General features: G+C 42.2%; 1 protein-coding gene across 1 annotated transcript in view; it reads right to left on the bottom strand.

Annotated features, from left to right (window-relative positions):
- Positions 1-4,247: 4,247 nt before the first annotated feature.
- Positions 4,248-26,583, bottom strand: part of LOC311204220 (hydrocephalus-inducing protein homolog) — a gene marked incomplete at both ends in the record, with an annotated part of 78,931 nt that continues 56,595 nt past the window's right edge. Inside the window, 2 exons of the mRNA XM_084280675.1 lie at positions 4,248-4,370; positions 5,346-5,376. Of these exons, the coding sequence (XP_084136801.1) occupies positions 4,248-4,370; positions 5,346-5,376 (154 nt within the window). The remainder of the gene's footprint in view (positions 4,371-5,345; positions 5,377-26,583) is intronic.

Here is a 26,583-nt window from a genome sequence, read left to right as displayed (position 1 = left end):
GCTGTAGTGGCCACATCTGGTCTGGATGTGGGTGCTCTTGGCACTGTGACGGTGTCTCAGAGCCCTGTGGGAACTTGAGGGTCTGTCCTCACAGCCCAAAGAGACCTCACAAGGTTCCTTCCTGTGCCCAGGTGGACAAGTATTTGCCACTTTACATTAAACAAAAGCTGCTGAGGCAGTGGAAGAACAAGCGCTGTGTCTTCCAGGTGCTGCCCTCGGCCGGGACCCTGACTCCGGGACAGCGCTACAAGGTGCGAGTCAGGTTTACACCCCGGAAAGAGGTGAGATTGACGTGCGGAAAATAGACTCTATAACTTGCTGAGAAGTATAAGCTGCATCCGAGTCCTCATCCTGTTCCTGCAGCCAAGGGGGAGGCTTAAAAATATCGTTCAGATCCTGTTCTGGTACCTGGTAAATTTTATCGGGTCTGGTACACCTCTGCCCTATACTGCACGTCGAGCAACACCCCCTCAGTTTACCTTTGTGTTTTTTATTCTCCCTCTCGAGTGCTAGTACCATAGGATCTTGTGGTGGGACTAATCCACACTCCCTTTGCCACAGTGGATGGTGTTGGAGGGTATAAAACATACCCAGATATGTAACTTCATCCCATTTTCCTTCTCTTCTTAGAAATAACATCCATTGTAATAAGGTGTTATAATCTAATGTTCCGTTTAGTAGCCATTTAGCCCCATCTTCTAATTTATCCCAAGGCCACTACTGATTACAATATTTCATAAGTGTTTTCTTCTTTTCAGTGCCTCCTGATCCCACCAATTCCTTCCAATGGGCTAGCACACACCCTAGGGGATTCTTCTTAGAGGCTCCACTTTGATTGTTACCCATCATTTTAGGATTAGACTGCGACGGTTACAGTTTGAACCTTCCCTTTCTAGTACTTTCTGTGGGGACGTAGGGGGAAAACTGCGCCTGCGCGTGTCCAAAAACACAGTTAGGTGAACACGCAGTCAAGCAGCAGAGCAGTACAAAGTGGCCGGCGCTGGTGAGGGTGAGACCCCAGTTCCCTTGCCTGAATCACAGGATGCGCCTACAACTCCACGAGTGGTAAATGTTCCTTTCTACAGCACTATAGCCAGGCAGTAGGGACAACGTCCTTGCTATGGCTGTAGTGGTATATTGTTCCCTTGCCATTAGACTTTCAGGTTGTCATCGCCTTCCGAACGAGTGCAGCTTTACCCACCGGAACAACCAGACAGGTGGGTGTTACTGAGACTAAAAGGTCTCTTCAAGCTCAGATAATTTAGAAAGAATCTAAATTTTCCTTTTCTGTTGTTTTAATTCAAGGCAGAGGACCCAGGCTTCTGCTCCAGCTGATGCGGATATGTGGGAGCGACGCTTTAAAATGGAATGTTTTGTATTGTCAGCACTTATTATTATTTTTATTATTTTTATTATTTTTATTATTGTGTTTTTATTGTTGTTTTAGTTGTGCATAGTAATAAAGTTTAGTTTTTGTTCAGTTATACAGTTCTGTGCACTGAAAAAGATTAGTTTTGTTAATCAAGAGTTTCTATCTATATCTCTATTGGACATCAGGGGGAGAAAGTTGCTACACCACGTGACTCATAACTTTATAGGAGACAAAGAAGGGATATGGTTCACAGTAACTTTGCATGCGATTCGCCACGTCTTGGATCAATTAGATCAGACACGGTGGAAATATTTAATTTCCCACATATTCCTTTCTCTTAGTTTTATTGCTCTTCGAGATCTGTATTAAGTTTTTGATCTCAACCTCCATCTAATATCCACCACAAGTTCCAACCAATCTCTTCACAGGGATTCGGGACTACAAATTGGGGCCCTTTACTTAGTTTACAGTAACTTGATTTCACAATCACTCACTCATCACACCACAGCAGACACCAAGATTTACGCCAGACAGCAAGTTTTATGACAAACAGTTGACATTCTATTAATTAATTGTCTGTTAAACTCTATCTACATCCATCCCCTCAGCATTATTCCATGTCACTGAATCACTGGTACCAGCAAGCAGCCCCAGCCCAGGCCCCTTCCCGGGCTCAGCGGGGCTGTCGCCCGTCGTGGTTCACCGCCCGTGGTCCCTGCGGTGCCGGCACGTTCCGGGCAAACTGGGAATCTGCTTCAATGGTGGAGCGTTCCCAAAGGTGGTTTGAACATGGCCACTGGGACTTGGAAACTGGTGGCTTGTGGACACGAGAGCTCTGGCTCCCAGTCCCGGGGTGTTCCAGTTGCTGGCCAAAGGCCGAGTGGAGGTGACACCCCTGATTGCGAGCGGTCGGGAGCTCCTCGCCCCTCTGATGGAGCGATACAGAGCGGATGTTTGCCCGCGGTGGCAGTGCCAGGACTGCCCGGGCAGTGTAACCCTGAAGGAGGAGGAGAAGCAGCCCCTGAGCCCACCCATGGGGACCTGCACTCCCCCAGGGCGAGCTGAAACCCCTGTCAGTCCATTTAAATCCATGGAATACCCAGTTCCACCTGATGCCAGGAACCATCCTGGTTCCTGGGAGCCAGCATGCCAGGGCCCCAGCCCCTGCTACACATCAATAGCCGTGGGTGGGACCCCACAGTGCAGCAGTGGGAGGGTGTGGAATAAATGCCGTGGGGTCCCACCCACAGCAGACAGTTCTCCACAAAGTTCTCCAATGTGAGTCCTTTCCCACAGGGCTTTATCTGTTCATCAGCTGCTCCGCCATGGATCACTGCTATGGTGGGCAGTAATAAATCCCAATGTCTCTCCAGTCCTCCATGGGGTCACCAGCCTCCCCCCCAGCAAATCTCTCTCTCGCTCATCTCTGTGGGCTGCAAGTGCTGGCAGGGCCTTGCTCCAACGTAGGGTCACAGCATCTTCTCTGTGTCTCCACCTGTTCCATCCAGCGTGGAGCCTCTCCACTGGCCACAGGTGGGGTCTTGGCCTTTTCCATGGACTCGGGGGCGGGGGGGGAAACACCCTCTCCACCGTGGGTTTCTCCACAGGCTGCAGGGGCATCTTTCTCTCTCCAACACCCAGGGCGCCTCCTCCCCGACCCTCCCCAGCCTGCGTGTCTGCACAGCTCGTTACATCTCCTCACTCCCTTCTCTGGTGGCAAAATGCAGCTGCCAGCAGGGTTTTTTTTCTCCTATATGTGATTCACAGAGGCGCTTTGGCCCAATATTTACACTTTGGGGCCACAGAGAATTCCAGCAGCTCCTCACAACAACCATTTTCTACAGCCCCATGTCTCTCCCAGCACCCAGCTACACAAAACTGTGACACCGGGGGAGCGGCGCGCTAATGACCCGGGTTCATTAAAGTTGTTTTCATTAGACGCTGGGGTGTGGTGGTGACAGCAGCGACCTCCGCGCCACTGACGCCTGGCGTGGTGCGGGCGCAGAATGACAAGCTCTATGAGAAGAGGAAGGTGGCAGCGCTCGAGATGAAGTGAGCGGTGGGAGGGGGGCGGGGGGAAGCTGCCTGGGAATCGGAGACGCACCGGGGCCGGGGTGGGGGGTGGGTCCCGGGCGGGGCTGGGGCAGCGGGAGCTGGTTCTGGAGACTGGGGGGTGTCCAGAGACTGTGGGTGCAACCTGGCTCCCCAGCGACATCTGCTGCTTCTTCAGCGGAGGGTCCAGGGGAATGGGGCATTCCCAGGGCACCGGGGGAAGGGGCCATTGTCAGGGCACCGGCACCGCCCTGGTGCAGGCATTGCCCAGGGTGACCTTGTCAGGCCGGGGAGGATGACGGTGCCCGGGCATGAGGGGCCCCCGGGTGCCACCCACGTCCCTGTCCCACCGGTGACCGGAGTGCCTCTCCGAAGCAGGGGCTGCCCTGGGCCAGCAATGGTGCCGGGAGCCCCTTGCAGAGCCCAGCCTGCCCGCAGGCACACGCTGGGTGCAATAAATCCCTGGCAGGCGTTAATTGGAGAGCACCTAATTGGGAGTGGCATCCTCTCTTGCAATGCTCTTGGGGCCAGACTGCTCCATGCCTGGCCCTGACCATGGTAATGGACATGAGGGTCCTGCTGGACCACAGTCAGGGCAGCAGCCATGCCCATCGTTGGAGAGAAGCTGCAAAAGCAAGAGAAAAAGTAGAAAAGAGGGTCGTGTAGAGATGTGATTTGTGCGTCACGGTAAGGAAGGTGCAGACAGAAGGACGCCCCTGGGACAACCTTTTGTATAGGAATGTTGTGGTTCTTGTAGTAATGAAAAGTCCAGAAACCTGACTGGAGGCTGCTGCCTCAGCCAGGAGAGGGGATAAAAGCTTGCTCAGTTGTTACTAAAGGTGTCTTCGATCCACCGCGATCGCAGTCCGGGCCTTTCAATGCGCCACCAGTGGCGCCCAGTGCGGGGCACTGACACGACTCGCTGCGATCCGGTGCCGCGGCTCAGCTGAACTCAGGGCAGAACGCTGACAGGAAGCGCTACCGGCGCCCCAGTGCCTCTCGCAGGAGGAAGGTGAGCGGCTGAGAACTGTGGGGATGAATGTGATCAACAGGATTGTGAAGGAACATGGGAAGAAAAGGGATAGTGGAGAGTTACAGCAAATTTTTCTTTGGACTTTGAAAAGTGATCCTTCCACAAACAGTCACAATATTTCTCATGCAGAAATCTGGGATGAAGTTGGGGTCAGATTTGGGACGGTGCCACTAAAATGGCTTTGCCAAAAACGTTATCATTTCCTCCAAGTGGAATTGAGCCATGAAGGTGAATTCATGTTTTAAGGAAATGTGGGTGGAACAGGAGGCTGAAGAACAAGCAAAAAATGTGTGTAGAAGAGTAAAACCTGTTACCAGGTTTATTTTTTTTTCTTCTCCATCCAAAATACTCTGAGGTAGGATGGTCCAGGTGAAAATGAAGCTCATTTGATTTCAGCAATGCCTCTCTGGAACCATCACAGCTGTATACATCTACCTTTCCCTGAGGGGTTGATACCCATTGCAAGGAAATCCCTTTGTGCTAGGATGCAGCTAGGCTGGCTTGGGTTATCAGTTTTCAGCAGGTGTGCTGCTATGTTCTGAGGGACATGATCTGCTTCAGCTGGGTAATACTACTTAAGCTTATCCAAGTGTGGCTGGTGAGGAAATAAGCTCACCTTGTTCCCTTCTAGCTGCAACAGCAGCATGGACAAACTGTACCTGTTTCTAAACCAGAGTACCTCTGCCCATATTCAAGTGAGAATCAGTTGTCTTGTCTGCCAAAGCCAATCACCCCAGCAATATTTCCAGGGCACAGGGGAGCTGCCTTAGTCCCCTGTCTCCTGTGGTGTTTGATTGATGTGCGAGAGCCAGGTGCCCCAAGCAGCCCATCCTCCCTGAAAGGGCAGCTGTGGAGCCCCTGCAGCACCCTCACTCGCCCAGCCCTTACCGCTTTGGTGTCAGAGATGAGCTGGTTGAAGCTGATAAGAACGATGTTGAAGACAGAGGCAGTGCACACCAAGTAGTCCACCACCAGCCACAGCTTGCACAAGCCCCGGCCAAGTCTCCACTCACTGGGCACCAGGAGGTCCACTACTCGAACCAGCATTACATTCTCCACTTGGATCTGAAGGTCAGTAGCTCATACTCTCTGCTGGTTAGCGATGGTGGTTTGGACCACCACAGAGTCTCTAATTACAAGAGTTACTTCTCATTAACATGGCCTTAGGTCATAAGGAAATAGACTTATTTAGTTGGGCAGCCGCAACGAGTGGGGAACTCCAGAGACTCGTTACACTTTTTTCAGTGTCTATTTGGTCGTTTGCTCAGAACAGCGAACAGGATTCTGGGCTTTTGCTTCTCAAACCAGAAACTTCTCAGCCTCTGTGGTACTAAGCAGTGTCCTTTGGACGGCAGTGGGAAACCCACCCCCAAACCCCTCTTTGGCGAGAAATGCCTGCAGTCTTCCCTCCACTTCCCCCTGCTCCTGGCAGCTGTGTTCCAATCCCTATTCAGTCACCTTTCTATTCTTTGTACTTGTTACTTCCTACCTGGAGCTGAACTGCAGTAAAATGACAGTGTTTTCCTAAAGGAAACACTAAGTTTCCTTACTGTATTTAAAACTTGTAAGTTCTTCTCATGGTCTGTGAGACTGCAGCCCTTAATTTTGTAAGTTATAGGTTGAGGGCTTTTTTATTCCTCCTGACAACTTTCCTGAAGGCTGAGAAGTTGATATGGTGTGACATGCAAAATAGGTGTTGATGCTGTTCAGTAGCAGGGAGACGGTGTGTTGCCAGACTGCCTTTAACCCAGTTAGGAGGTGGAAGCCCTTTTTTCCCCCTCATTTTGCTCTTTAACATTTACATTTTCTTCATGCTACTGGCTTATTTTGTAGTTAAAACTTTTCCCTGATGTATAAAGAGTTTGGAGCCACTTACAATCTCTCAGCTAAAAGCAGAACATTATTTATTAAAGCTGTGGTTTCCTTTCTTCCTCTTCTAGATTCTGCAAAACTCAGCATGAGCTGGGTAGACTCTTAGGAAACACAGAATCCAGCACTACTCTAACTAGCTTGGCAGCAAAGGCATCAAACCACGGCAAAGCTGTCTTTGACTTTATGGACTTTCACATCCCTTGATTTAGCAACAGTGTTGGCTGCTAATAAAGAGATTGTAAGCCTGGCTTACACTAGTCTAGTCATCTTTTCCAGTTATGCTTCTCCCTTTCCATAGTCCTGAATTCTGGACTTCCACAGCATTTCCAGAATCGACAGGGAGAAGAAGAATTAAAATCAAACGTAATAACCTTGACAACGTCTCACCTCCTGTGAAGGCCCACTTTTGTTCATGTTTTCCTTCCACAGTGGTTCTGCCTGCTAAATGGTATTTTATTAATGGGTCTGCCTATTTCTGAATGAATACTAATAGAGTCCATTAAAATGCAATAAGCCTATTTCTCAGCTCTGGTTTAAATCCCTGCACCAACCCACCTCAAAGCATCTCTGAGTAGGTCTTAACAACATAATGCTAATGTAGGAGGCTGGATCCTCTCCCACCCTGAGAGCCCTCTGCTATGTATTGGACTGGGCTTTAAAGGGCAGGCACTTGTTGCAGCTCTTACTCTGCATGGGTTCATTATCCAGCACTTTCTCTGCGCATCAAGCGTTAGTGTTCAAGTCCACTCCACAGTTACAGCTCCGTTTCAGAACTTGCATCTGCAATGAGATTAGCTCCTGCTAATTAAGTTGGCTTCAAATGATTTCCTTTTTTATGTTTTGGGAGGAGAAGTGACAGGAAAATGGCCAGAAGGTTTAATTTTCCAGCTAATGGGTGCTATTCCCTCTTCTGGTTTTGTAAGAGGCTGACACATGGATGCTCACTGGTGTCTTGGACGTGTTTCCTCTCCATCTTCTCCAAGGAGAAGGTGCATCTGGCCAGCAGGATTGCTATTTTGCTCCTAATAGAGTCCCTTCCCCTTTGGCAGCCATCACGCAGCTCTGGGGTCCAGTGAAGCTGACCTCTGCAGCCTTACAGGGTGTTTCACTGTGTCCTGTGAAGTTTGTTTTCAGCTCTGCAAAGTGCTGAAAGGCCAAACCTCGGGTGACCTGCAAGTCAGTAAGTGTGACAGAAAGACCCAGCGCCACACGCTGGCATCTAAAGCCGGTAATGGTGTCGACTACTGTGATCCTGGTGCCATTGGTGTCACCCTGGTAAGCAGGGAGCATGCACAGCAGTGAGGCATTTGGCAAGCCCTTAATGTACTGCTGAGAAGCTCAGCCAGGGACAGCGTTTCCACTCGAAATGCTCAGACGTCAGATACCTTACTTTTGGTTCATAGGGACACTTGGGGCCTTCTGGGTTGTTTTGAAATGAGGGGTCATAAAAGTTAACTTCTTTTGCACATCCAGGGCAGAAGACATAAGAGACATGTAGTTACACTGCAGTGTAACTGTACAGCAGTGTTGTACTGCTAAAAGTAAAAAAAAAAAAATAAAAAAAATGTAAAAACTCAGTCTTAATTCTTCTGCTGGTTTTGCAGTTCAGTGAGGGACCGTTAGTCCCCTCCCTCTTTTTTTCACACACTACTCCTAGCCAGGGGCCCAAGAGCATAAAGCTTACAGTTTCTCTACTCTTAACACATCATTCTTGAGAATGAAGCTATTCTGTGTCATGCCCTAGCTGCTCAGGTACCAGCCTGGGGAACGGTCAGACAAGCTTTTGTAAAATCACCTCAGTTACGGTGTAATTTACTTCAAGTAACTTCTGAAATCCTTAAACAGCTAATAAATAAAACCAGCTGGCTACCAGGTAGCTGTCCCTCCTGTGCTACAGGAACTCTTCTTAGAGCAGAGGGAGAGTTAAAATGATGAGCAAGCAGCAGTTGTACTACTCGGTGGCACTGCAGAGACTCCTACTTGTCTCTTGTGCCTCAGCAGCATTTTCCAGGATCTTCTTTTTCCACTCTTCATAGTCTTGCTCTGTTTGAGTCTTTGGCCATTTATGTGGCATCTCATCATTGTCTTCAGGTCCTGTGAGAGAAGAAGGAAGCCCATGACCGTGGCCAGTGGAGAGGCTCCATGCTGGATGGAGCAGGTGGAGACGTAGAGAAGATCCTATGACCAGTATTGGATCAAGCCCCTGCCAGCACTTGCAGCCCATGAAGAGAAGCAGAAACACAGAGGTGAGCAAGAGAGAGATTTGCTGGGGGGAGGCTGGTGACCCCACAGAGGACTGGAGAGACATTGGGATTTATGACTGCCCGCCACAGCAGTGACCCACGGCGGGGCAGCTGATGAACAGGTAAAGCCCTGTGGGGAAGGACTCACATTGGAGTAGTTCATGGAGGACTGTCTGCTGTGGGTGAGACCCTACGGTGCAGCAGGGGGAGGGTGTGGAATGAATGTCGTGTCCCCCCCCGGCTGAGAAGGAAACCACCTTGCAAGGGACTGACCAAAGCCCCCACCTCCCAGTCCCTGCCCCTCCCCACGCTACAATGTGGGGGGGAAGAAGGGAGTGAAATCATGACTAGGGTGAAGTCTGCTAAGAAGGGAAGGGTGGGAGGGGAGGTAGAGGTGTTATAAGATCTGGAAAAGGAAAACAGCTCATGAAGAAGTGACCGAGAACCCCATTTTCCCAGTCCCTGCACCCCTGTACCCCCACTGGGGGGAAGAAGGGAGCAAAATCATGGCTAAAGGGAAGTCTGCTTAGAATGGCGGGGAGGGGGAAGGTGCTACCAAGAACCCCATCTTCCCCAGGCCCTGCCCTCCCCGTGCCACAACGGGAGGGAAGAAGGGAGCATAATCCTGACTAAAGTCTGCTAGGAAGGGAGTGGTGGGGGGGAAAGTGTTTTAAGATCTGCTCACGTTGCTTTAAGATCTGGTCGCTCCCCACTCCAGTTTCGCTGTTTCTGTAGCGTAATAAATTAGAGAGTTTTCTGTCCTTCATTCTGTGCTGAGTGTGATTTGCCCATGTTGTTGTTGACAGGATGATCTCTCTGTCCTTACACTGATTCCTAAACCTCTCAATATACATTTTCTCCCCTGTCCAACTACAAAGGGGGGTTCATAGACCAACTTTGGTGGGCGTCTGGCCTCCAGCCAGGCCTAAACCACCACAGACATTCAAACCTTGATGGGGAGTCAAACAGGGAGCCTGCAAGCTGGAAGAGGACAGGAACAATGGGTCTCCCAAGGGCTCTGCTCATGCCCGGAGCTGTGCAGCCATGAGTCTAAACTGAGAAAAAATGTTTTTTACGATCTTATGAGAGGAGACAGTGAGAGAAGAGCAAATGGACCTGAAGTGCCGATGGAGAAACTGAGAGGTCAGGAACCCAAACAGCTTTCTGAGGGGGATGTGGGGAAAGAGTGATAGGAACAGGCCACTGCTTAAAAATGCAGATGAAAAGAATAAAGCCAACGATTAAATGGAAAGACCTGGATGAGCTGTCAGAGGTACACTGTGAACAGTGAGAGACGCCTTCACTTAAATGTAGGGACCAATGACAGACCGTGCTTAAAGTAGCACTGATACTCTTCCAGTGCAATCTCTCCCTTTTTATCTGCTTTCTAATCACCGTGATTACGAGCATCCTACCTCTTATTCAGGCCCATAATCCCAATGTTACTGATGACTAAGGTATGATTAACCTTCTAGCAATGTCTTCAACAAGTCTAGCAGTTTCCTGTTGGGTAATACCTTTAACATACACCTTTTCCATTCTCTCACGTAGCCAGATATTTTTTGGTGGTGCTCATTGTCTGAAATCTCACAAAGTCCTTTACTTTGATCTTGACAAATGCTTCCTTGGCCTGTTTGTACCCCTTCAAAAAGTGCGGCATTTACCCAGTTTATCATTTTGTCTGGCTCTTGGATTTCCTCAGTGTTCCCTCATCCGTCTCCAATGAAAGTTTCTTTTAATTTCTTTTAATCTCCAAAAACCTGCGCAATCTTCTGTTTCATTTAATTCTTAGAGATTGACCAAAGGTGTTAGCTTGCATTGTGTTATGTTTTCAAGAGAATAGCTTATCATACTTACAAATATGGTAGGTTTGCTGTTTCTTTGCATTCCCCGATCCGTTAGTATCTGTCTGATCCATCTGTATCTTGTAAACATTATTTGATGGGTCTAGGATTTTTCTTCCATTTTTATACATAGTGTTTAGTACTGGGCAGTGCTCATCTGTGTCTGAAGTTCTTAATCAGCGTGTTACTATAATTATAATATCCATACGGTAAAACAGAGTATCATACAGTACCACGGTATAACAACATTGAGCTCACCGGCGTAACACCAAAGCAGGAAAACGAAAGCAGGAAGGGGAAAATCTGCAGGAGGAGCTGTCAGTGGTCAGAGGCACTCTGGAGATGGAGATTAAAAGAAATCTGAGATGAGGGAAGGAATCGAATTGTGTATGTGGCCATCCTGGTTTCAGGTGGATAAATAGAAGATGTTGCCTTTAGAGGTTCCCCACATACCAAACACCCTTTAGCAATAAAGGGTGTCATCTGCAAGATTTCGTTTTCTACATCAGATTTTAAGAGTTGAGGTAGCAGAATATATGGTAGAAGCCAGAACCTACTTGAAGACAGATTGTTCTCAGAATGTGCTAGCTTTTCTATAGTGCTCTTTTAGTAACACTTCTCTAATTTTGGTGCTTTCTTTTTGGCCTATAAATAGCACTATCTTTATGCCTCTGAAGGAAGCATGATGTGGACCAGATTACCTAGATTCATTAATAGTTTTACAGCGGTTTGCAAGCAGATATTCTGCACTTATGACTCTAGATACATTAGTCCTGATGGATCTGAATGCATCTGATACCTTATGATGTTTTGAATCATGCTGTTTTCATAGAATTCTCATCCTAAAATGCCAGTCTTGAACAAGCTAAGGAGTTTGATGATAACGCTGAATGTCCCCGAGCTGCCCAGTACCTAAAACAGAGCACCTCTGAATTTGCTTATTCTTTTAAAATAAATTTTTCTACACCGTCATATAAGATCATCTTCCCAGCCAAGTTCAGATACTGGACCAAATGAAAAGCTGGGAGTAAAACACTGTTCCATGTGCATGGATACGGGGAATCTACAATGTTGTGAGCATGGAACATCCACTTTTATATCTATGACCAGAAATATCGAAACACTTTATACATTAGACTTCTAGTATTTCTTGTGAGGTATTGGGATTCTCATTCTGAAGACAGAAAAATTAAGAGATTGGCATGCCGAGTAAGTGCATGTCTTAAGTAGACACAAGTCTGGGAGGGGTTCACTCTCTCATATAGGCAAATACATTTTGAGCCAACCCCACAGACAGTGTTCATGGACCCATACCCAATGTATCTCTAAAAGTTAGGCTGAGTTCACAAATCTCAGGGAAACGTTTGCAAATTTTATTCTAAGAACAGCTGGAATCTAGTATCTCTCTACAGCACCCTACCCCAAGGTTAATTCTCTGGCTCTAACTTGAGAGCTGTTATCCCACATCAAAAGAGGACAAAATGAAAGAAATAACCCAAGAGGTCAAATGTCTCAGTGCTCTTGTTATTACTGGAATGTGTGCATCAAGCCACCAGTGTATGTTCCTTTCCCTGACCTCATTCTGCATCACAACTCTACACATCTTTTCAAAACCTGTGGTTTTTTTTTTCTGTTTGGAAAACAGCAAAACCTGTGTGAAGAGGAATGTGAGGCGCTGTCTTCAGACGAGGTTTAAATTCATAGTTGGCCTAATTTTAGCTTATAAAAATCCTTTGAGAAACTAAAATTTAATACAAGAAGGTGTGTACAAGGTAACTATTACAAAGAAATTCAGACATTACTTCGATATCCTAGAAGACAGGTTTTGAATTAAGTGGAATGCATGCAATAAAAATGTTACCAAAATGATTAGCATAAGTAACTGAAAAAATCTGATTATAAGAAAGCAAAGTAGTTTAACACATGACCACATTCCTAAGTATGAAATATTATAATTCTATTGTCTATTCTTTCTGTGAAGAGTTAGCTCCTTCAGGAATGTCTTAATGAATAATAAAACTGACTTGATTTTCCCACTGCAGTCAACTTTGCTGTCAGGCTATTAATGATTCATAATGACTGTATGCTTAATAGTTTTATGCCAGATAAAAGCTGTCCAACAGAAGCAAGTAGCCAGTGTCACTTCTGCAACTGCTCTCTTGATATTTTCAGTAATATTGGTAAAAACAATCTCTAAAAACGCAGAACAGCTGAGTTACAATGGGAAAATGGCTTTAAATCACTCAATAACATCAGTGCTGAAGTCATATAAAATTCTTTATTATATTGCCTCTGCTGTAGAAGAAAACACAGAGGACTAGATTGCATGCTGTTCGTAAAAAATGGCATATTTTCCTATTCATATCATTTCATATTCTTGGATATTTTATTTTCATAATGCAGTGATTTGGATAACACAACTAGCCAATGCTTAAATGAGAATACAATGTGTACTCTGAGAATAGCTGAGCAGAATAACACTCAAATCAGTCATGCAGAAGATGATAAACACCCAGACTGCTCTGAAGCTGTAGGAGTCTATCTACTGTATATGTAAATGTTTTTCTTTGCTTTGAGGAAAGCCTTTGCAAGAACAATGTCCTTTAACAAAGGTCTAAAAATGCATGTGAAAGCCAAACATAATAACATTGTTATTCTGCCACTTATTAACAGAACAACGGGTCTTACAACAATTAGATATGAATATTGCAAACTGAATTTAATATTAAGCTGTCTTTGAAATGCCACTTTGCAGTGGTTTTCAAATGCTTAAAGCACAGCAGGAGACTAACTCCATCTTCAAATATTAAATCAAAACCTTTTTTTAACCTGATAAATCTTTCTGAAAGCAAGTTCTTCTATTCAAGAGAGAATTATTAAACTATCAGGCAAGAAAACTAAACCTCACAGCCTATTCTTGGCACATAGTATGTACCCACAATGATTAAAAACAATAATGAAAAGGATTAATAACATTTTAGAATCGTATCTGAGAACATTCTTAACCAAACACAGGGTATAAACTGCTAATAAGTTCAGTGAATTGGAAGCAGCACATACTCAAACATGGTCCCACTCTCTCAGCTAGAAATCTCACGTTAAATACAAGTCAGTTGGAAATGTTGCGTTCGCTGATCCCTACAGCCAGTTACATGCCATTCAAAAGATCAAAGATCTCTAGGAAATGGTAAATGCAAGGGCACCTCACTGTAGAACATCATAGAAGAATGAGAGAGACACATTCTGTGCTTGAATACCTGCTCCTAATAACAGCAGGAACTGTATGCTGTCTTGATATATTTGGCCCATATTAGTGACAGAAACCACTTATTAAGCTATATAAAACAATACATCTCACAGAATTCTGTCCAATCCACATTTTAACATCCCAAGGGAAAAAAGCTTCCCTTGGAAGATAGCCTAATAGAGACAATTGGCAGGAAATATAACCGGTTGTTTTGCCTGCATTTATCTCTTGTTTTTTCTCCCCCTCTCTCAGCCTTAGCTCAGTTGCGCCAGGATTTGTATCAGCCAATTCTTTTCCAACTCTGGCAGTTCCAGGACATTTTTAATGTGTTATGTTCTTCCTTTAAACATTGCTACCTAAGTCTCCAAATTTAGCTTACTAATTGCCACCCCCGCCACCCTGTGTCAACAATTTCTTGTTTCCTAATTACTTTGGCTTTTCCCAAACTGTAATTCTGGTAATGAGATACCCAGGAAGGAATGCAGTACTGTGGTTGGGATCACACCAGACTCCTAGCCAAAAGGAGTACACTCTTCATACTCTGTAGTGAGGTGGTTCTTTCCAAAATGAATGGCATTTTTTGGCTATCGCATCATATCATGGTTTGATATCACATTTAATGCCCGTCTTCGACCCACATAACATCCTTTTGGTTTCTGTCCTCTGTATGGTGTTGGTATTTCAGATTATTCTGCTTTTGTTAATTCACACCAGCTCAGCATGTAACTGATTTTGCTGTTTTCTACCCTAATCTCTCTGGGATGCCTTTTATTACTCTTCTGTCCTTGTCATTAATCCTCTCAATGAATTTACCGTCTCTTCCAAATTATTAATGTAGAGGTTAGATAGAAGGCTGAACCTAAAACACACCAATATTCTATGATATTTCTCCATATCTGAAAAAAATGACATAAATTAATTGTCACATGCATAATTTTCATGCAGCTTGTAATTCACATGATAATGGCCCTGGCTGAAAAACTTTTCTATGCTGTTTTTTGTATATGAAACCAAAATTTGCGTATGTTTCATCTACTGTTCTCTTTTCTTTCCTTTGGACTATTTCCATAGCACCACAATATATCTCTGTGATCACTCCGCATGTGTAACCTCAAGCAACCTACTACTGTTGTTTCCAGATTAGGATACACGTAGGCACATGTCTCAGAGTAAGGCAGCAGGCTCTGGATCTGCCTCTCAGCTGGTAGCTCCTACCTCCCAGGTGAGAATGGCTCCAGCCAAGATGTTTTTGTTTTGTTCCAGAGAAGATTTTTGGGCAGGGAGGCACAGTCTCAGTTGCATGGCTGTGCTTTTGGTGGCCACATACTAGCCGAGCCTGCTGTGCAGTTATGTGAGGGCTCCACGTCTGCTCACCTGCCTGATTTTATGTTGAAGCAGAGATGTCTGAGCAGCCAGCAGTGATCTCATCTGGGGGAAGTGGAAATAACAGCAGCATGTTTTATAATCCTATTCATACTAAATAAATACCAATATACAATTCAGCTCATTTTCACATGATAGAGATCTTTTGAATGTGGGGACCCAAGAGCACTCAGGATCCTAGGAAAGGAAGATTATTCCCAGGATTTAGGACTGTCCTTGTTGCTCATATACACAAATACAGACTTATGCAGTACCAGTGGCCTAACAATCTTCAGAATCTATAAACTTCTAGTGTCAGTGCTAACAGGAACAGCTGTTTGTACAAATATTTAATGTCATTTGGTTACAGTATTTTATGCTCACAAATCGGTCAGGATGCTTTTTGGATATAAGTATCTTCCCCTCAGGTATCCCCCTACAATATCTATAGTGTCTCTCTTTGTAATGTACTTTATAAACCCTTTTTATTGCCTGTGAAATTCCCTGACTTGTATGAACATACTGTGTTTATTTGTTTTCACCTCTCCTTTTTATGTTCTTCTAAGTGTCATGGACTGTCTCGAAGAGCTAAGATAGCAGTTTTAAGTTCTTTGTCTCCTCCTGTGTGGTAGTCTGCAGTGAATAATTATCATTATTGTATTTATCCATTATTTGCAAATAACTTTATGAAAAAACCCCTTACTGTCACAGCAGTCTTCCCGTCTAAAACTGTGGCACTGGCACTTTGTTTTGACATATGATGTTCCTCTGCAATATCATAGAATCATAGTCATGGAATGGTCTGGGTTGGAAGGGACCCCAAGGATCATGGAGTTCCAACCCCCCTTCCACAGCCTCCAGGCCTGGATCTACACAAGGCTGCCCAGGGCCCCATCCAACCTGGCCTTGAACACCTCCAGGGATGAGGCATCCACCACCTCTCTGGGCAGCCTGTTCCAGCACCTTACCACTCTCTCTGTAAAGAACTTCTCCCTAATATCTAAGATAAAGCTTCCCTCCCTTAGCTTTAAACCATTCCCCCTTGTCCTGCCATTGCCTACCCTTTTAAAAATTTGATTCCCCTCCTGTCTGTATGCTCCCTTCAGGTACTGAAAGGCTGCAATGAGGTCCCCCCGCAGCCTTTCCTTGTTCTCCAGGCTGAACAAGCCCATCTCCCTCAGCTTCTCTTTGTAGGGGAGATGCTCCAGACCTCTAATCATCTTTGTGGCCTCCTCTGAACCCTCTCCAACAGTTCCACAACTTTCTTGTATGGTGGGTCCCAGATCTGGACACAGTACTCCAGATGGGGCCTCACGAGGGCAGAGAGGGACAATGACTTCCCCGTCCCTGCTGGCCACCCCTCTTCTGCTGGAGCCCAGGATACCATTGGCCTTCTGAGCTGCAAGAGCACACTGCTGGCTCATGTTAAGTTTCTCACCCACCAGAACATCCAGGTCCTTCTCAGCAGGGCTAGTCTCAAGGACCTCTTCTCCCAGTCTGTATCTATGTCTGGGCTTCCTCTGGCCCAAGTGCAACACCTTACACTTTGCAGTGTTGAACCTCATTAGGTTCACCTGGGCCCACCTTTCAAGCCTGTCAAGGTCCATCTGGATGGCATCTTCTTTTTTCACCTCTACACTTGAAAGGACACCTTGGATTTTTATTTCACTTACAAGATTCACTCCAGTCTGTTTCATCTGTGCCAACCATTTCAGAATTAATAAACGCACTTCATTTGTCTCATCTGTTTCTTACAGAATTTATAAACATTTTACATGTTTCTGTGTAATTTCATCTTCCTCCATACTTTCTTTTGTGAGTCTTATACTGGATGCAATATGATTCCCTGCAAATGTCAGATCTGATTTTAGGACTACCACCCCACTTTATTCCTATATATATTTTAACCACACAAAAACAAACCAAATGAAACCAAACCAAAGAACATTATTAGAAACCTCAAACTAGCACCAGTTTCTTTTCTTATCATTTGCTTAAGTTGAAGCCTAAATAAAGCAAACGGTTTCTTACTCATCCATAGATTTGTTGCCTACTTTGTTCAGCGCTCCTCTCCCCCTTTTCTTACCAGCTCCTAATACTGGAAGGCAAGCTTGCAATCATTACTATTGGTCTATTCTCAGAGCTCTCCTTAAGGTCTTGAACTTATTCAGGTTATACTCCACATGTGTGTCTGAGTTGTTCTGGAAAGCCCCGATATTATTTAGGAAACCTCATATTTTTATTATACCATCTTTAGTTGGGTATGTAGAGGTAGATTGTGCTACCCTTTTCTGTATGAACTCCAAATCAATTTATTTTCTAAAGGGCCAACAAAAGGATTAGATGTCTCTGTTCTCTTTCTGCATTTGGCCTTAAATTATTCTTTGGACTTCTATTGTCTCACAAGATTATGTCAGTATAATTACATTTTCAGTGACAAAATGCTTATTGGAGTTGCCTCTTGGTCATCATCATGACGTTTGCCTGGTTTGGCTTCCTTTGTCTTTCCTTCATACTTCAACTGTCTTACAGGTCTGAATCACTCTACTCTCAAAGGAAACTGAACAACAGATAGAGGTGAGGTTAATATCCATGCCATTTAACTTCATCTCAGGAAAAAGTTAGATATTTAGCCTAACTAAACTGTCATTAACTGTGTCATTAACACAAAGAGAATGACACTTCCAGCCTGTAATATAATCTACACAAGTTTCTAACCTAGGTAGAATAAATCAGATTCTGAGGAGATTTTCTCTGGAGATCTTCAGCTCTTTCCTTTATTCTTGTGAGAGAATGGATACTGACTTTAACTAGATGCCTCCCATACAGATATCTGAATTTAGAAGAGGCAACACTTATGCTTCCCATTTTCCCTAAAATCTGACACTCAACAAAACTCACCCTATATAACAAGACACAAATACGTTCTTTCATGCATTTGAAATCTACTGCCTGTTGTTTGACAAAGGTTTTTAAAAAAGGTAGATGTTTGTGATGCCATCTGCCAGCTGAACATCACCATTCATTAATTCACCTTTGGAGTTCTCATTCTTTTGCTCACTTCCAACCTCCCTCGCCTGTCTCTTGAAAACAGGGTATCTGGCAACAGAGTGCAAACATGAAATCTTGAAGAAGTCATGAAATAACATAGTGGGTGAACCAAAGTATGGAACAGAAAGGTACATAATACACATTCTGCTTTCTTTTGTTAGGGATAAATCACAGTTACTGAGTTTTGCATCATTTGTGGTTATGGTAATATTATGTAGACTTGAAAAAACAATGGCTTTAGACAGCATGTGGAGCCACAGTTCCTGGCAGTTTGGGGTTTGATTGCTCTTAGATGCTAGCTGTGATGGATTAGATATGGACAGCAGTGGTGTAATTTACCTGAGTGGGAGAAATGAGTTTCAGCATCTTGGAACAGAGAGGTCTTAAAGCACTCTACATTCTGAACAACTGTTTTAACAGTCTGCTTATATGTGGGTAACAGTTTTTAAATGAAAATTGCAATTCAGTTGTCCATAGGTGCTTTTCAATGTGTATAACCATCTGGGAGTTAGACCCTACCAGCAACCATGAACCACATAAAGGAAAAAACTCACAGTGATCAAGCGTCACAGACATGGGAAAGAAAGTCCTCACTTGTCATGATCACAGGCCTTACAGAGGTTACAGAATGAACAGCACCAGATATGGACACAAATTCTTCGCTCTTTCTCTTTACAGTGGATCTCCTCTAGAGCACTAAACATGGTGCCACTGGTGGAGCAATGCAGGTGTTTAAGAAAGGACTGTATGGTAATGCAGACATCTGTTTGGTTGGGTCTCATGAAGATCCATATAAGCTGCTTGGAACGCACAGCCAAGCCTTGAGCAAACATTACCCTGATGCAGGCAAGTGACATCTAGAGATTCAGTACATTGGACTGAGAAATATCCTTACCTCAGCAGCATTTGTTTATAACTCAGGCATAATGTATGATGCAGTTTCTGAGCCGTGTGATTTATCCACATCTAAAAGAAAGACATAACTTTGCCAGAAGCTTATTCTGGGGTGTCAAAGCAGATTCTTTTTTTTTTTCATCAATGGCTGACAATCCTGGCTCCTTTGCTGAAGAGGCTGTCAGTGCTTTTCAGAACATGTGCTTAAAAAAAAATAAAATCTCTGCACTAGGGGAAATATCTTAAAAGCAGTTGTGGAGAATTTTCTCAGAGTCTTGAAAATAACATATATTGTGAAACACTGTTCACAAGGGCATTGAAAATCAGTGCTGCTCTGTATAGTATTTCTTGCAGAAAATCACACAATGTGATTACATACCTCTTGATAGGAGGTGTCAGCTCCTGTGTTATGGCCAAATTCTAACCTGGATAATTACCTTGTGCTTATCTAAATTCCCCTCACAATTTCAACTGAATAAGAGCTATTGTTTTAGTTCACACCCTAAAATGCTGAAGTGCAGCATTACTGTACTTCTAACCAGAGAGGGCTGCATTTTGGTCATTACTTTTGTAAGAATTTTCACTTTCAGAGAGTGTTGGGCAAATTGTCATTGCATAGAAACTTGTCCTAGAATTTTTTTCTAACATCAGAAATGGGAAGACTTGTGGCTAAAGGAAGCCACTATTAGGTAGAAAGCCTAAAAGGTTTGATGTCACTCAAGAAAAAAGAATTACATGCACACACACATCTAAGTCATAATTAATGTAATATATATCAGCATATATTCCGTACACACTCAGAATTGATCTTATTAAAAAAATCTTCTTTTCTGAAGCAGAGTAAAAAGTATGAAAGAAATGTCCATGATTTCTCCCTCTCTCCATATTTACAGTTTATGTTTGAATAATTTGCAAAGCCTTCAGAGCCTTCTGCTGCTATACAATTGGCTAAATCAGAGCTGAACAGACAAAACAGGCAAGACCTATGCTTCATCAGCAGTCACGTCAATTAAAGCTTATATACTGTTGGGCTTAATCTAGAACTTCCTAAACTCAGCAGACATTTATGTTTATTAACTTGAATGCCAAGGCTACTGAGACACGTTTGTTTTCCTTCACCTTTATTTTTTAAAGAGAAAATATACTTCACAGAAGCTCCATTTGTGGTCATCACTTCAGTAAATGTAAGCATAAATCCTTCAGGCAAATGAGAAAGTTGATTTCTGAATGCAATTATTTTACTCTCATTAGGAAAAAAAAAAAGGAAAAATGAGAAACAAAATCAGATAGTAAGCAACCTTATTTTTTCTAGTCACATCATGTACCCCGTGTTACGTCTTTTTCAGTCGGCCTGGTCTTCTGATATCTGGCAATAAATTCCCATTTATACATACTTCTGTGCTTTATCCCCTATCTTACAAATTCACAGTTAGTTTTCCTGTTCCAGTTCAGAAAGACCAGAGGTTAACAGATGAAAAAGATGTAGGGTAAAAAAGGCCATCAATCATGTAAATGAAAATCCTTATGGAAAAGGGTGGGCTTAAGGATGCAGAAGTAGCCTTTGCCTTGGCATTTCAGTGCTCTACTTTGGTTTTAGCCACTGCTTTCACATATTTTTGAACTATTGCTGTCTAGAGTCCTAGCTCTTAACCATTTTAATACAACCAGCTATTGAACCGATTTTAGTATCAAGCACAACATTTAAAGCATAAGAACAGGTGGGACATAGCACCAAGAATGTTCTAGAGAGTACAGTTTTCAGCTCAACAACTCATGTAAATGAAAAAGGGGGGAAAAAAGCATAAAACCACCACCTAGGCTTTCATTTAAGGCAAGTAGTCCAGATCTAGGCACCAAAAATTCCGGAAATTAAAGTCATGTTCTATCTGCTAGAAGGTACTAATTATAAAACAGATAACTTTAGTCATTTTAACACAATAGGAACAACTCCCAGAATTATGAGCTTAACCTGTAAAAGGACTGCTTCAGAGTTCAAAACACATGAACTTTCATCCTCACATAAGTTGTGGACACCACTGTTCTGGGACAGAATTTATGTTATGTGAACTTCATTTAGCTTAACTACATTATCCAAATCAAATTAAGTCAAGTCCCCAAAGACAAATTTAAAATTTTACACATATTCCTCACTTGACTTTGTTACACAGTTGAGTTTGTTAGTAATTAAATGCTGACAGGAACATCCAATTGAAATGCAAAGGACCAGAGTGTAAGTAACTACTGAATATGCAAAAAGAGGAAAACAAAGGGGGAAAAATACTATTTGGATAAATTTTTATACATCAATGTAGTAACAAATGAGCTAATCTATGAAGGCCATAGCCCTTTGACTCTTGCATAAATTAATAAACCTTTAATGATGTTTTGTGATCTCATATCACAAGCCCCCTTGTTTCTACCGAAAAAAGCCAACTGCGAGTGGTAGGTTTAGTTTCCAGGACACTTCTCCCTGAGATCATAGAATCGTAGAATTGTAGGGGTTGGAAGGGACCTTGAGAGATCACCGGGTCCAACCCCCCTGCCAAAGCAGGTTCCCTATCTCATATCACTCAGATAGGCATCCAGACGAGACTTGAATACCTCCAGAGCAGGAGACTCCACCACCTCCCTGGGCAGCCTGTCCCAGGGCTCTGTCACCCTCACTGTGAAAAAGTTTTTCCGCATGTTGGTGCGGAACTTCCTGTGCTCCAATTTGCAGCCATTGCCCCTTGTCCTATCTCCACAGATGACATGGCAATGCAACCATGGAAAGGAACTTCTTGTCTATATGTAGTTTATTCTTAAAGGCTAATACAGAAGAGAGAAAGCAAAATGTCTTTCCAAAATACATGCCTACTGAGATTGTTCACAATCTGAATTGACCTATTTGTTTTTCCAGTACTAAAGGTCTTTTGTACATTTTCTGACCAAAGTGTAAATTTCTACAACGGAGTTTTGTTCCTCAAATCCTTTAAAAATAACAAAAATAACCCTCCCTGCTAGTCCCAATATTCCTATCTGGTCATTGGTTAGGTTCCAGACTCTGACTTTTCCTTCACACACCTGACTGTGTGTAAAGAGACAAAGTTAACGACATTGCTACTAGGCCAAGTCAGGCGAATAATTTTATCTACATTCAGCTCGCCAGCTGTAACATATTTCTTTGCCTTACTGGGAATATTATAAGGATAAATTAATTCAAAATCTGGAGATGCTGAGAATGCACAGCAATGAGTTCCAAAGAGAAAACAATTAAATAAAGCAGCTGAGTGTGTAAACCACCGCTGACCAGTGTTTCTTACACCACTCCACTACTGCCCCCGGACAGAAAATACAACTGGACAACAGGCAAAGAATTATATGTGCTATATACCCTTAGCTGCGCTTTACATTAAAACTCTTAAGCAAGTGTTCTCATTCCCACAGTCTCCATACGGTCAAAATGGTTTTGCACAATTCTTAATAACAGTTTCCTAACCAATGCAACCTGCTTGTCTATCCCAGAATGATGGGTGGGTTGTGATTTAGTAGTTATGGGTTTCAGCAGCACCTAAGTAAAAGACTGTTGGTTGTTTATAGTTACTTTTCTGTTAAATGGAAAATTACACTCTCCAAAAAAAGACTAAGTTATTGGCATTATTCCAACATGGTACTGACTGACAAATGCCAATTTACTTGTCATCATATTCAGCATGCCAGTATTAACATTTTCCTAACTGATTTAGAGTTTTTCTCACATACCAAATTTTAATAGCACCTCCTTAGGGTTATGAACATGTATTTACTATGTGATAGGTTGAAAAAATAAAAGAAAATCCACGTTTATTCATTATCGTATATATAATTTACGTTGGGTAAACTGGAAAATGCTTTCAAGAATCAACTAACATGAAAAGCATATTTGATAAACATGAATCTTTTTTATAATTTATATTCTCTTTTTCCAGGTTTCTGCAATATGTTCTGACTTATATCAGGGTACATTATGATTTAAATATAAAGATTTTTTTAAAAATTAATCATAAATACTACACAAAGTGAGATCTAAAAGATCCTAAAAAGACAAGAGGACAATTAAATATATAACTGGAAAATGTGCAGAATCGTAGCTGTAAGCACAGAGAATCGAAAGCAGATATACTCTATTTCTGAGTTTCAGCAGTGGAAAAAAGGATTGGACGTGCACTCATATATTAACCTTTCTAACCTGTCAAAATCACACACTCAGTACACCAGACCCAGCAAGCAGTTACAGCCAAAACCTAACTGCCAATTTCTTTTGATTTAAGAATAGAAATATAGAGGTCTCTTTTTAAATTTTATTTTTTCTTTAATGTGGAGAAATACACAACAGGTTTTAAAACTGAGGAAACCATAAAAGCAAAGGAAGAACAAAAGGACTTGCAGAAAGTGTATGCACTTGCATATTATCATTCTCTTGAGTGCTTCATAACTTGCAGTGGCTGAAATACTGATATTTGATTCATGCCTGGGAAGGGAATGAACACTTTCTTGTGTTTAGCTGGGTTTAGCAGTAATAACACACTGAGGTCTGTGGGCTTTACTTCAGCTTAGTGGAACACTTTGAATTAGCCACTGTCAAAACCACTTGATTGGCTGCTCAGTGTACCCTCATACACAGCAGTGTGCAACCAGCCAATCACAATGCAGAATATTAACAAGGTCTTGGTAGTGTAAGACACTCCTATAACTCAGAGATTACAAAAGACATTAAAATTCTGATACCCCATTCATAAGGAAAAGATTGTAATGAGAACAGAGAATGGCACAACATTAATTCATTGTGTGACAAAGAATATAATGAGAATGGGAAATAGTACAAACATAACTCATTCTTGTTACAGCTTTAAGATTGTAATGTCATGGTTCATATCACATACTTAGGAAGAAAGGTATGGCAGGAGAAGAGTTGCGATATTAAGCATAGTTAATCTGAATGCACTACACATTATTATATATGCAATATAATAAAAATTTGAAACATTAGTTAGAAATGGTTTGTTAAAATTGTTATAATTTCTCCATAAATTTTTGTTAACATTTTATTAATGCTGTTGATATGAAGGGTTGCAGTGTATATGTATACTTATTAACAGAACTGCCCTCACAATGTTTTTACTCATGTATATCTTTAGAAATCAATTACAATTAAAAATAAACATATTGAGGACAGTATCTGTGCCTTTCCTGATACACATTACGAATCTGCCAAGACAGAGGCAGTGATGTTTAGTCATTTTTTCTGCCACAGTGAAATGAAATAAAATCATGAAAAAGTGATGCCTTAACCTCCCGAAATTATGGAATAATTTTAGTTATTGCTCATCTACTACTCAGCAATGTGCAATATCCTACCTAATGTAATTGAAGCATTTAACTGATAAGACATTAAAAATCTTTGACCACCTCAGAGTCTGCCAAAGCCCAAAACAACCTCTTTTATTCATCAGGCTCTATGCAAGATCACCAAATCAATGCATTTTATTTTTGTTTTAAAGGTAAGTCATTAACTTTGTGGTCATTTCTGTTAAATAAAACCAGAACCATTCTCAAAGACACTCCCAGTGTATTAAATTTCAATAAAGCAATAGTATCAGATGTTATCTGCTTACTTGCTTTGACACTGTTGTCTGGTTCTATGTATTGTCTCTGACCTTTGACTGGGCACATCCAAGACCAGCAGCGAGGACTTCAGCACAACTTTTGTAAAGTTTGTTTGATCTAAATTGAGCTCCAAATGTTTGTAGGGTTTCAAAAGATCACTTTCAAAGATCCATACCTAGTGCAGGGAATGAAGAACAACCTGTAACTGCTGTATACTTTTGCAATGCACAGGCTGTATTGAGTACATTCAAGATTAAATAACAACAATAATATTAACAACAATATTTCTTGGTTAGCCTTATATAAAGGTTTCTCAGAAGAAACTAAAAGAAATACCTTCTAGGTTATAGAGTAGATACTGCACTTGGAGCATCAGTGGGAAATCACTGCCATCTGAAGGATCTTGGTATCATAACCAAACACATAACCTTAAAAGCATAGCAGAATTCCAGAAACTTTATCCAAGAGCATGCTTCATAAGAGACCTGACAAATCTTTAATAATCTAAGATCTCTTAAATTTTCCAACTCCACCCCTGTGTACAAGTGTGTTGCTCTTGCTTTGGTTCTGTATTGTCATGGAATATGTAACTCCTTGCATGTTTGCAGAGATTGCATTTTACCAATTCTTATTTGTCAGCATTCATACTCCAAACATCTTAGTTCTACATTGAAATACGGTTTTGGCCCCTTGACTATCCAATGGAAACTTCCACTCCACTTATTTACATATGAACGTATAATGTCAAGGGAAAGGTAGATGATTATTTGGTTTTATCACATAAATCAACAGCCAACAGGCAACTGAAAAGCAGATTTGTAACTTAAAGATGATATTTACATCGAAGGTCAGACAGGCAGCATTTTTAAGTGGTTCTAGAGGTGCTCTAGAACAGCTTCACCCTTCTTCCTTAACAGAGAAACTCCATTTCCCCACTGCTGCTATACATCGCAGAACCAAAGACAAACAGATGTTGGAAGACGAATGTAGAGGAAATATCAAAAATAATTTAATCTTGAATTAGAAAAAAAATACAATGAAAAGAACAGGTCTTAAATTGAAAGAAAATCTACATGTTTTCTGCTAAAAAGATTTTGAAATTAATCAACATCTAAATAGGATTGTTCATTGTTCATTCAATATTCATAATATTTCAATTAGATTTATTGTGATGAAAATAAAAGCCGCTTTCTTTTTTTCTGTCCTTCAATGTGAAAGCTATGATATTAACAATATTGTAAAATTATGGATTAGACTTAGACCATTGATTTGCCCAGAAGACAATTGTTTCTCAAGAATCATAGTTCTATTTTCAGAATATTGGTTAAAATGTAAAGGAAATTGCTTTTGCGTGGTTACTGCTTTTTCTAGTCTAGGTGGATTAATTTGATCCTATATTTGTATGAATAAGTACGTTCCAAAAAGTGGAAAATATGTTTTTATAGTGTTAGTTACATTTTAGTATCCGCATTACATCCGGGTGCGTTGTCAAAACGAGACAGGTGTAAAGACCAGGAGCAAAGGAAAAAATGTGATTGTCTGAAGGATGTTATGACAGTTCTGTATGCATAATACATGCATCCCAGGAGGCAATTCTGCATCTGTTACATATATTTATGTATTTTTACTTGTACTTTTGGAGATATTTAAGATTTACGTTGATAGATTCTTTCCCCTTAAAGACAATAAAGGAAAACATGTAACAAGGGTACAATTTTGTTAGGCAGTGAAGAGAGCAGGGTGTGAAAGTTGTACACGTGGTAGGCTCTGTGAAGGTTAAGAAATTTTTATTCTCAACATTTAGTAGCCTTTCTGTAGTGGCTTTCAAAATGCTTTCAAAACAAGCCTCTAATATATTTGATCTTTGTGCAGCTAAAGTATGTTTCTGTTCATTAGAATGACTGAGGGTAAGAAAACAATTGCTAGATGTTAAAGACTAACACAGAAATGATGAAGACATTTGTGAGTGAAAAGAAAAATCCTGAAGT

Source organism: Gallinula chloropus (assembly GCF_964237585.1).
Source record: "Gallinula chloropus genome assembly, contig: HAP1_SCAFFOLD_40, whole genome shotgun sequence".
NCBI classification, from domain to species: Eukaryota; Metazoa; Chordata; class Aves; order Gruiformes; family Rallidae; genus Gallinula; species Gallinula chloropus.
Note: the sequence above shows the minus strand (reverse complement) of the source record. Positions and strands in the feature narration are given on the sequence as shown.